At 39.1% G+C, this 12,512-nt stretch overlaps 3 protein-coding genes across 3 annotated transcripts in view; all 3 read right to left on the reverse strand.

The window, feature by feature from the left end:
* Positions 1 to 6,628, reverse strand: part of ikbke (inhibitor of nuclear factor kappa B kinase subunit epsilon) — a 17,501-nt gene extending 10,873 nt beyond the window's left edge. The window contains exons 1-6 of the mRNA XM_037678916.1: positions 6,541 to 6,628; positions 4,657 to 4,794; positions 4,360 to 4,489; positions 4,111 to 4,292; positions 1,943 to 2,103; positions 1,740 to 1,850 (exon numbers count right to left, since the gene is read on the reverse strand). Of these exons, the coding sequence (XP_037534844.1) occupies positions 1,740 to 1,850; positions 1,943 to 2,103; positions 4,111 to 4,292; positions 4,360 to 4,489; positions 4,657 to 4,725 (653 nt within the window). The 5' untranslated portion in view covers positions 4,726 to 4,794; positions 6,541 to 6,628. The remainder of the gene's footprint in view (positions 1 to 1,739; positions 1,851 to 1,942; positions 2,104 to 4,110; positions 4,293 to 4,359; positions 4,490 to 4,656; positions 4,795 to 6,540) is intronic.
* Positions 1 to 12,512, reverse strand: part of LOC119411943 (serine/threonine-protein phosphatase 6 regulatory ankyrin repeat subunit C-like) — a 1,101,338-nt gene that overhangs the window by 631,479 nt on the left and 457,347 nt on the right. The gene's annotated exons all lie outside the window — the stretch shown is intronic.
* The window catches only part of srgap2 (SLIT-ROBO Rho GTPase activating protein 2), a 74,802-nt gene continuing 73,232 nt past the window's right edge, over positions 10,943 to 12,512 (reverse strand). Inside the window, exon 23 of the mRNA XM_037678947.1 lies at positions 10,943 to 12,357. Coding sequence (XP_037534875.1) covers positions 11,818 to 12,357 — 540 coding nt within the window. The 3' untranslated portion in view covers positions 10,943 to 11,817. The remainder of the gene's footprint in view (positions 12,358 to 12,512) is intronic.

Genomic DNA, 12,512 nt, shown 5'->3' on the forward strand with positions numbered 1-12,512 from the left:
TCCGGGTGCTCACATAGCTGCCCAATGCACATAACACTTGAGGGGTGGGTCAGTGGAGTGGGGGGATTCCCTCCTCCCCTCCCTCTTTCATTGGTTCGACTGTGACCTTTTAGGTAATTTCATTGGTCAGATTTTTTTAACCTTTATTTATACAGATAGTCTCATCAAGGGCAGCACGGTGGCACAACTGATAGAGCTGCCGCATCTCAGAGAGAAGGTTGCCGGTTCAAATCCCAGTCCAGGGGCCATCTGAGTGGAGTTTGCATGTTCTCTCTGTGCATGTGTGGGTTTTGTCCGGGTACTCTGGTTTCCTCCCACAGATCAAAAACATGCATGTTAGACTGATTGGTAAATCTAAATTGACCCTAGGTGTGAGTGAGAAAGTAAACGATTGTCTCGTTTGTCTCTGTGTGTCCCTGTGATGGACTTGCGACCTGTCCAGGGTGTACCCCGCCCCTCGCACAGTGATTGCTGGACAAGGGCACCGGCGACCCCCGTGACCCAAAATGGAAGAAGCGTGTAAAAGATAATGGATGGATGGATAGTCTCATCAATACAGATCTCTTGGGGGCTGGGTCCTCTCATGAGACTACCTCATTGGTTCATTATGGTTGACTGCCAGGCACGTGCCCTCAGGGAGGGATTATGGGTAAAAATTATGTTCGTTAATCATTATGGTTAGCTGTTTAGCATTGTATTTTTTAGTGATTAGTCTGTTCTTCTTAGCTTTGTTTGTTTATTATTTTAATTTGTGTTAGGCCATTCAGCAGCGTAACCATGAGTAGCTATGTTTACATGGACATAAGTAATCAGATTAAACAGTCATTCGGAACAAAAATGTGTCATGCAAATGCCCCATTCAGATTATTTTTTGTTGATTTAGCTCAGTCCAAAAGAATTTGTAATCAGAATGAGACGGGTGGTTTACACCGATTCATAATCCGAAAGGTGTGCGTGAAAACACTTAGTCTGTTCATTTTTTTCTGATCATAAAAACTGACCTGACTGCGCATGTGTGACCTATGTCTACCTGACGTGTTTCTGTCTGGTTAATGCTAATAATATTAGCATGACGGAGAAGCAGAACTGGTCGGTGAGCGACAACATTTCTACTAGAAACTTTGAAAGAGCTCAAAAGTATCTGTATCACCTGTAGCTCGGTCAGGAAGTGCAGTAACGTCTCCACGGTCATTAAAACCTGTTACGGGTCCATTTTGGGCGCTCAGGTTTGTTTACGTTCATCCCGGAAGTAAACCGGAAGTAGAACTTCTTCTTCTATGTTTTTTTTAAGGAGAGTTTACCACTCTGGGCATGCTAGTACTTCTGTTCAGAATAAAAGCCCGCTGCATGTAAACGCTCGTCGTGAACGGATTGTGCCAATGTGAACGATACATTTGAATTATTTAATCTGAAAACATTTCAATTCAGTCAAAGAATTTTGCGCATGTAAACATAGCTAGTGAGAGTGGTAGTTCTCATGAAGATGTGTGGGGTTCACTCTGTCTCTTTGTGCTGAAAAGAAAAATAAAGTCTGTGAAATGTTATCTGGTGGTTGATTCTTGATCTAGAAGAGCTGCACATGTCTCTCAGTAGCTGCCACTCATGTTACAACGTGAACAACCGCAGCTTATACAGTTTTTATATGTACAAATTATTATTATTATTATTTAGTGTGCACAGCTTATATTCGGATGTGCTCTATAGACTGGAAATTACGGTAATTAGTTTAGATGACTTACTGTGAGAGTTGGCAGCTGTGAGGTAGGTGGTAACTCCACTCTATCGGTCCTCCTTCTACCCGCTGCACGCCTGCTATCGCCCTCATTGGTTTCTCTGTAGTTATCTTAAACCTGCACAACAAGACAAAACAAAAAGGCAGGATTTCAGCATTATATCACTAAACAAAACTGCCATCAGAAGTTTGTGTACAGGTTTGGCTTACATGATGGGCTTGTTTTTGCGAGGTCCTTCAAACGGTGTGAAAGGAAGACTCCCCGTGGCAGAATGGTATAATGTCACACCGATACTCCACAAGTCAACGCTAACGCCATATGATTTCTGTTGAGGCTTCCGCAGCACAGCCCGTTCATACATGTCTGGGTGCTATACACAAGAACACAAAAAGTCAGAGGAGAAACACAATAACACGATGTACTTATTTGGCCAGTAGAGGGCCAACCTGTTTTTGTTAATAAAATAACACCTAAAATCAGAGTATGTTTATTTTTTTAAGCTTTTGTTTATTGGAAGTTAATGTGAAAACTGACGATGGGACTTGTGACCTAAAAATGGGTTCTGCAATTTCCTTAAGAACACATCATTTTATTATAACTTTGTGTAATTTTAACATAAAAAAGAAACATTTATTTTACTGTTTACGTCAACAACTTGCTGGGATCAATCAGAAAGGCTTCGATGGAAAACAAAATGTGGAAGGACTCATCACTTTTGAGACATCAAGAGCTTTCACTATTTATGTGTCTGTGATCTGGTTACGATGAACATGTTTCTGCTAAAGCATCTGTGGTCATCTTTCAATCTTTTTCCTTGTTAAGGCAGCAGGAAGTGTCAATAAATGTTATGAATTCAAATAAAACGCAAACGGTTCAGGAGAATGAATACATTTCCTGGATTTTGTATCAGACAAATTTTACATTTACAAAGTAAATGGATTTAATATATTTTGTACAACGTTTGAACACTACTTATTACATTATAGCCAGTTTTCTGAAAAGTGTAAACATATTCATTCAACCTTTATTTAGACAGGGAAATCCCATTGAGCCTCGAGGACTCATTTACAAGACAGACCTGATTTCAACAAAGAATGATGACAACAATGGACAACAGCGACAGATTTTTTTTTTTAACAAATAAGATGGCAAAGAGTAACAAAAACAGCTAGATCATACGGCGAATGAATATGATATGTATCTAAAAAGTCCTTACAACATTTGCCTCAAAAGTTTTAAGGACTTTTGTGGCTTGCCTACTTCAATTAAGCCATTATCTCAGTGGTAACTAATTAGAAACACAAAATTCTCCCCCCAAAAATAAATATATAAAAATAAAACAGAAACCCCAACAAACAACTTTTCCAATCAAAATCATCCTAAATTAAATTAGTGTCTTTATTGTCATTCATACCACATGTGGTGCAGGTGGTGGAACAAAATTGTGTACACAGGGTCCCAGTTACAACCAAGAAAAGTATAAATTGAATAAACAATAAATCAATTAATCGCACGATAAATGAAAATTATTAACCTCATTTTCATTTATCGGCTTTATCGCTTCTTCGTGTCTGTCTCTTTCTACTGAAGACACTGGATGACAAAAGGCTCAACTTCTTTGCTCTTCACTGACCCCTGCCTTTTTCTTTAAAATCTGTTTTAACCGTCCAAAGTTGCGTTTTTGGATCGGTAAAAGCAGTTAAGCTGAGAAGCTAAACTACGAGCTACGCTAACAGGCTGACCTTGGAAAAAAACTTTGTCTTGTCGAAGCTCCAAAAAAGTTTTTTTCTGCAAAAATAAGCTGAGAACTGGTTTACTGATATATTTTTTGTATTATTATTAAAAGCTTTGTGTGACAAATGCTAAGCTAAAGAGCTCAAACCACACCGAACGTCCACCAGTTTGGGAGCCAGGAAAAAAAGAAAGGAGAGGCAGCCCATGTCATGTCAAGGGGCCTCCCTCCCATTTTCCTTAAAGAGACATGCTGCTCGTTCCCTCACTATCCATCCTTAAGTTCAAACAGTCTTATACTGCCATCCGGTGGTCAAAAAAGTCACTGCACTCAAAATAAAATTAACCAACATTTCTTCTTAAATTTGATAATAATTACTAATTATTGTCACATTTCAAACAATATTACCGTTTATCGCAATAATTTCTGAGACAATTAATCGCCCAGCAAAATGTGTTACTGTGACAGGCCTACGAACAACAGCAGCACAAACATGAGTCTGTGTGAGAAGATGAGTACAAATGAACACAGCAGTGTGAAATAAATCAGCAGCGTGAGATCAGCAGCATGGATAGTCAAGTGGTTAAGAGCTAAACACAGTTCTGTCCATTTCTTTTGAGTTTGCGTATTAGATTTTAATCCTACCAAATACTCCTCGGTTCCATAAATAGACACAAACTTCTCGTCATCTTCCAGCTCTCTTGCGGCGCCGAAGTCGGTCAGTTTGTAAACGGATTTGCCGTCCTCTCCAACTTTCCGCATGATGTTCCCTGGTTTAATGTCCCGATGCACCACTCCATTTTCTCGAAGGTGATTCATGCCCTGCACTGTAGATTACACCATGAGGGTACTGACGATTGTAGAATGATGTCACAGGCACACATACACACTCACCTATACACTGCAACACAGTGAGGAACTCCGTTTCAGGCAAGCCAAACGCATTTTCAGGTTCCTCAAGCAGGTTGAGTAGACTCCCCCCTGAACAATACTCCATCACTAACACCTTCTGCTTAGTCGGCAGCTGTTGGCAAAGAAACTAGTTAGCGAGCAGCACTTTAAGAAAATGTGAAACATATTACAAAAACCATAAATTCTTATTTATTATCCACATGAATTATAGAACACAGATTTAAAAGCATTGCTACTATGAACTATTACACATTTTTCCTCCTTTCATAGTTGCTTTACCTCCTCGACAGCAAACAGCCTGACAATATTGCTGTGGTTGAGCTTCCGGAGCATTTCAAACTCTCTCATTTGGACGTCGTGGGGCCGGTTGAAGCTCAGAGTATTAAACACTTTGACGGCTACCAGTTCGCCCGATCTCTGCACAAGCACACATTTCACATCATCAAGGAAGAGCTTCAGCAGCAACCCACATCACTGGAACCACAGATATTTCTTATCTTTTCATCTCACTTCTGAACTAAAAACAAGACTAAACCCTGAGTTGAACAAAAAACAAAACAAAAAAAACCCACATAAAGACGCAGATAAATTTGTAGGTACCCTTTCACAATAACTGACTCAAAAAGCAAGTTTTGTGGAATTTCAGGGCTTGTCAACATGCATTTTTCATAAATTCCCGTCTGACCTTTTTGTGTTTTTCTCCCGAGTCCTCTTCCACAGATGTATATGGTGCTGAAAGTGACGCAACGTTGAATCTGTTTGACTAAAATTAAATTTAAATTGGCTTCCTTGTCTTTTTTACTTCCATTTGCACAATTTTTCCAGTCAATCTGGGGTTACATTTTTGCTTGCATCCATGTCTTGTGAAGTTGGCTACAGTCCCATGAACCTTGCACTTTCGAATAAACTTGACAGCTGTGGTCACAGAAACATAAAGCTGTTTGAAAATGGTCGTGTAGCCTTTGTGGATATGTATATTCTTTCCAAGCTCCTCAGACAGCTCCCGCCTTTGCTTTCTGTGGTCAAGTGTGATGAACACAATAACACTAAACTATCCAGTGGCATGTTTTTTTCCTCTTTAAATAGGTTGAATGGCTAAAAATGCTTGAAGGTATCTGTAATACTAATTAACATTGAACAGTCTTAAACATGACTCTTATACTAATAGTCTTTTAAAGGGTGGTGGTGTAGTCTATGTGATATGTGGGTATATGGAGTATACCCATTAGAAAAGCTTGGGAATTACAATATACCCACTTAAAAGTGTGTCATTGTCAACACATTTGGAACATTTTATAGACACAGCGAGTTGGTTCAACCTGTTTTTTGTATAATTAATACTTCTTACTACTTGAACATGTTTTGCTTTGATGCTAACATGTTTTTAACACAAAACCAACTGTTGTACAAAGTTTGTTGTGCATTTATTCAAATAGAAGCATCAGAGAAATTTTGAAATGTTCAATATGCTTAAAAATCTAAATAAAGTGACAATTACATTGTATTAACCGGCATACTTCAGTTTCTAAGCACAGTATACACAGTACAAAAATGTAGACTACACCACTGGTACCAACTAATCTCTTCGTACTATTTAAGCATATTTTTTGCAACAAAAACAACAAAATATTTTGTTTCTGATTCATTTCTTTGGTTTACTCGACAGGCATGCAAATAAACAGACAGTTGCTTTTTAACTGAATCGCTTTTCTTGAGAAATGAAACATTATTCTGCATGTGTGTAGCCCAAAATGTAAGGAATTCATATTGAATTTATTTTTTTGTTGTTGTAACAATGCTTCTCTGCAATAAATCGTATACTGTTGGAAAGTCTCTTCATTTCCCCATAATTGGTGCCACATTTGTACGGAAAATACATTTGTGTGTTGAGCAGCAGAGTTGAATATGTGGATTGCGACAAATGCTGCTTGCGAATGGGATGCCATCCCACAGCAGTGAGCTGGTGAACAGGAGGCGGTGTCAGGCTATTGTGGCTGTGTATGGTTCTTCCACATTCCACTGAGGCCTCCGTTTGTCAAGCAAATAAATTATTAAACTGCAAACACCTCTTGCTTCTTCGGACTTCAATCATCCAATCCAATAAACAACAACAACACACACCTTAATTTTTGAGCTAAGTTTCAACAGATGTTTTTTCGCTACCTTGTTGCGAGCCTTGTAAACACTGGCAGTAGCTCCTTGACCCAGGACGTCTTGTAAAGACCACAGGTAGTTAGTTGTACTGGCTGTCATCACTGACATGCTGAATGGAGGAAGGTGCTGTAAACTGTGCAGAAACAGCAACTCCTGTTGAAATGTTAGCAAACATATAAACACAAACAGCATGTTCTCAGGCGGTTGGTGTAAGTTAATGTAAACGTAGTGTTAGCTTACGGCTCGTCGATTAGCTTCACTGTAATCAATGCGGCTCGCGCACGTTTAACCGTCTTAAATAAAACTTCTGCCAAAAACAACACGATAAAATACGCCTACGTGTGAAACTTCGTCCGTGCTGACAACCTGACTGATAATGGCTGCTTTCTGAACCGGTGACACGCCGGTTCCTCCGGGCTCGTTCCCGTGGATTCTGACAGTTCAGCGGGGTCTTGAGGCGGCAGCAGCCGGACTGCGGAGCTCCTGCTGCGGCGTCTGATGGAGGAAGTGTGGGCTTCGGAGGGGGCGGACGTTTCGGGTGATACTGGCGGAAATACACGAGAACTTCCGAGTTCTCTGGACATTACGTCATTTGACTCCTCATTACAGGCTTGGTATTTGTGTAGGCACTTTTATGACACAGTTATGCATATTTTGTGTTATCTGTGGCCAACCATGCTCCTTAACAAAATTAGTTATAAAATGTAGTCCTGGTCAGGATGTTTGTAATTACATATAACTGTAAACAGAGCAGGGCTGTTCAACTGGTGGCCCCGGGGCCAAATCAGGCCCACGGGTGAACTCAGTTTGGCCCACCAATATGTTCATTTTTCATTAAAACTACATTATAAACCATAAAATAACTTTACTTAATGACATTAACTGCTGGATGTCTTTTTTTAAATACAAAACAAATACAACATCCTGCAATGGCAAACATGGCTAATAAGATTTGAAAAGTGTCTCTAAAGATTCTGCATAAATGCTATCCTGTCAATTGTATAATTTCCGAGTATTGTCCAAATGTAGACCCAATGTGTTCACTCTGCCACAGCTCTGAGGAGACCATCACCCATCTTTTCTGGGACTGTCCTTCTACTCACTTGTTCTGGAAAGACATGTTCTTGTTTGTGAATAGAAAATTAGAAACTGACCGACCATTTGACGGTAAAACTATACTGTTTTTTTTTCTGTTTGAATATTCCAAGTAAGAAAGTTTTTCTTGTACATTTAATACGAATATTAGCCAAATTTCACATCCATAGCTGTAAATTTGCCATGCTAAAACCTAGATTTATAGTTTTTTTTTCTACTTACATTTCTTCGTATTTGTCTGCTGTTTCTGCTGTAGTGTACCAATGCAAAAGCCCTAAAAACTCAAACACTCTGTAACAAATTTATATTGTAAACTGCCCAAAGCATTTACATTATATATATATATATATATAAACCTTTTTTTTTTGGACTTTTTAATTTAATTTCAATCAGGTGTAGCAGATGTAATTTATATGCAGGTTCTTTTAGTTCATTTTTTAAGCATATTTAGCAAAATCAGCTGAATACCAATACTTTAGTCACATTTTATTTTCATTTTCAGTAATATACAGCAGCTGAATGAACATCCTCAACTAGGTGGTGATATTATATATAAATAATAATAATTACTTATTCATGCAAGGCTTGGAAGCCAAATGACTTAGACAGTTTGACTTTATTTTGTTTCCGGACATAAAACCTTTAAGGCTAATGCACAGAGGCTGTACAGCCGTCTTTGTAACCGTTTTAGTACATTGCATTTTTCTGTGGTCGTTCATTTTACCTTAATTAAAATATCAAACCAGATCACCTTTAGTTATCCTCTTGCACTATTTCACCTTTGTAAATCCGTTTTGTCATGAGTAAGGATCCAATACTCTCGTCTTAAACACTTGAAATCTCATACTTTGGTATAAAGTCAGTGCTTTAATTGCATTTTTATTTACATTTTAATCTATTTGCTCTAACGATACTACAGCATTCACAAGAGAGTTGTTCAAGTTGAGGGCACACCTTCAATTTTCTCCAAACTTTTTTTTTACACGAGTACTGGTACTTTATTTGCATTTATTCATGGTGTCTCAAGTGTTTAATAACTCATAAAATTTTAACAATACTACATTGTAACATCAAGGGAGCAACATTGTTATAGCAAGCCATGTTTATTAAAAAACAGATCTACTACAAGAACTACACAGAATTATATAAGGCCTATTTGATTAAACTACTATTGCTATTACTGTACAGTTATTGTACCAAAAAATGTACCTCTGTAATGTACAACGTTGTATATACAAAGTACATCTGAACACAGGATTCTTCAGTAATACAGAGACAACTATAAATAGATTTGACATTAGTCTTCTTTTAAGTTCTGTCTTTTCCAAATGGACACAAAAAGCATATTTAACATATTCGACTCAACGTATTATCCCCACACAGTTAAATCCACATGCAGGCCAAGTTGTTCAAGTGCACAATGATTGATTTGAGATCAAATAAGATCCTGCAACCGAGACAAACACACCAACCACCCACATGCACGTCTGTCGTGTGTGAAAATGTTGACAAGGTGATTTTTTTTTTTTTTTTGCATCACACAAGCACACACAGTCCCTCCAGTTGTCACATTGAGGTAAAAAAAACAGAAAAAGCATAAAACACACCAAGAAAGTCTATAAAGATTTCAAGAAAAGTTGACAATTATAACAGTTTATTACAGGAATGCAGACTGTACTGTAGCTTTAGGGGAAAAGATGTGATAAAACAGGAAAATGTGTTCTTTACTTCCCCCCACAAGACAATAAACTACAACAAAAACAAAGTTTTACGCGGTGTGCTTAGTTTTTTCCACATACTGTAGATACAACTTTGAAAAAAAAAAAAAAAAGCAAACAACATGGAACAGAACAGACCAGATGTTTTGGTTTCCTCACTACTTTTCCATTAAAACAAAATGTTTCACTACTGGTGCTGAGACAATACTGACTGAAGACAACATCTTAAATATCAAACCACTTGAGCCCAGTGCGTACAAGCTGCAGAACCTGAACTGCTCTCCTGCACATCTTCCAACACGCGTCTTAAAATGGTAGTTTAAAACCTCTGAAATGGGATTCTGTGGAAATTATACACACAATTGTTGATTCTAAGACTAGATGCACAGATCTGATATTAGTATTGATAGAGGAAAACAATGTTTAATCGGGTATTGTGACAATGTGACCGATCCATAAGGACAGGAGCTGATTGCTGTTTATTTCAAATATCTGCCAACCAAGCTAGTGAAGCTTTTGTTTTTTCTTCTCATTTCAGCTCCTTTATTATTTATTTTACATTATATTTAGAATTCCTGAACCATTTGAAAGGCTCGTTGAAGTTTATATTTTCATGTTTGACCAAAGTTGTCAACCTATTGCTTTTGTCAGATTCAGTATCTTTATTATTTATTTATTTTACACTGGACGTTGTATTCACAATTGCACTGACTGAACAAATTAAAGTTGTGTTGTTTTTTTTTTTTTACATGTTTGACCAAGCTTGTGAATCTATTGGTGTGTTTAAGTGCGCTGTACTGGTGCACAATTTTCAATAAATTTGTAATTCAGTACATTTATGTCTGCATACAAAAAAACTAATGTTTTAATTCAGTAGCTTTTCAGAATTATATCGATATCGGCTCGATATATACCGACACTAAACATTTGATATCGATATCGGAAATAATAATAAAAAAAAGGGTCGGTGCATCCCTATCTAAGATGGCAGGAATCTTCTTTGGTCTTGGTCATGATCAAACAAGTCATAATTTAAGCCATTCAAAGAGTTACCCACAACAGGTAAGATATTAACCGTTTATAACCTATTCACAGAATCCCCACTTTAAACAACTCAAACTATCCCTTTAAGTCTGCATCTGTTTGTGCTGTGCATGCAGGGCTCTGGAAGGTGCATAATTAATCTTTATCATGTGCACACGCCTGCACACGGATCGATACAACAGTCCACGCTGGATCAGATTCGTTTAAGATTCTTGGCGTTAACCGAGAATAAGCGATAATAAAAACAAAAATTAAGTTAAGATGAGGTGGTTGGTTGCGCTTTTATCCACGCACACTCAGAAGGAGCCTCAGCTGCATGCTTCCAGTTATGATTATTCAATATACACACATGGAATTAGAATAACTCAACCCTTTTTGCTGTTAATTATGCAGCATATAAGTAAAAGAAGCTATAATAGACGTAATTGGGTTTGAAGTTGTTTTATAGCTAAAAAAATATATATATCAATCAACCAGCTTGGTGCTGTGGCTGCTGTGCACGGTCCCGGCATGCAAGGAAAACCTGATCGGTGTTTAGCTTCCTCAAAACACCCCCACACCCATTAGGAGCAAATGTGTGTGTGTGTGCACGGTCTATAAAGACATAAAAATGCTGTTTCAGTGGTCCCCTACACGTGTAGCAGAATTGTTTTAAAAATCAGCTTTTATTGTTTAATTGCTATGTTTGATTTAGAATTACAGTTGGCCATATTAGGTGTACGGGTCATGTTATGCTCCCATTGTGGTTCTGAACAGCAATAAAATCAAAGAAGAAGAGATAAAGTACAGCTCTTCATCACATGACTTGCACTGATATTTGGCCCAGTTTTTCATCCTTTCATCATCCCGAAGACCCGCTCCTAATTCCCATCTACGCCCTCTGAAGCAGCAAGTCAGCGTGTTTCATTTCTACAAAACGAGAGCTTCACTGTTCACAGTCTACTGTCAGAAATCAAACGCTTTCATCTGATCTGCTAGTCACGGGTTCAATAAAAAGAAAAATCAAAAGGAAAACCTGTCATGTCCATTATACAAAACACGATCAAACAGTGCTTCTTGTTCCTGGTGTAAATCTGTGTGTAAAGGAAAGTAACACTCGAACACACCTCCACGCAAACAAAACTATATCCAAAACAAGCGTTTGTAGATCTGCATGTGTCCACCCTGAATCCATGTAAGGAATCTGGTTCTGCACCTTTTCATGGCTGAGTTGTAGTAAAGCAGAGCTGCCACAAGAGGGAAGACTCTTGTCGCTTGATTAAAAAAATAAAATAAAATTCAAGAACTTGTTTGCGCACCAGGAAGTAAATGCTACATGGGAGTTGTGAGTTCTACACAAAACGACTGAAGTGATTTTTGCACGTTCAAGAACAGATGTGAAAATTTAAGAGTTTATTAGAGGAAACATTTTGCAGTTGGTTTAGGAGACTTATGCTGGGCAGGACTTGTCGTTGGACTGGGGTGGAGGAGGAGGAGGAGGGGCGTGAGGGAGCGAGTGTGCGTGGGGTGTAAGTGGGGGAGGTGGCGTGGGCGGTACAGTGGAAGTTGGGGAGCCCGTTGCTGGACTCCCAGTCCCTCCTCCACTCTTCGGGAACACCACCGGCTTGGGTCTTGTGGCTGGGGGGCGCTGCTCCCTAAAGGAAGGTACAGATGAGGAGAGAGAGCAGGATGATAAGGAGGGGGACGTGGCAGAGGGCAGGGGGCTCCGCAGCTGGCTCTTAGCAGGGCGGAAGGATGACGGGACGTCGCTGGCTGAGGAGGCGCTGCGCTGGAGTGGGTGTAGATGAGAGGACCCCCCCTCACTGTCCCGCAGCAGACGGGAGTGCAGAGGACTGGAGGGCTCCGAAGCTCCTCCTCCACTCATGCCTTTCAGCTGCTCCAGTGTGTCCAGGACCACGTCAGGGGTGTGTTTGGAGGAACTCTGTCTTTCAAACTTATTGAACTCACTCAGAGCCGAGTCCTGCAAGTCCTGCAACGGTTGGAGACACGAAGTAAACACACAAACACACACAGGATGAGAAAACCAAAGCTCAATTCAGTTCATTTATATAGCTCCAAGTCACAACAGAAGTCATCTCAGGGCACTGAACAGAAACAATATATATATATATATATATATATATA

This window comes from Nematolebias whitei, chromosome 7 (genome assembly GCF_014905685.2).
Source record: "Nematolebias whitei isolate Nwh7 chromosome 7, NemWhi1, whole genome shotgun sequence".
NCBI classification, from domain to species: Eukaryota; Metazoa; Chordata; class Actinopteri; order Cyprinodontiformes; family Rivulidae; genus Nematolebias; species Nematolebias whitei.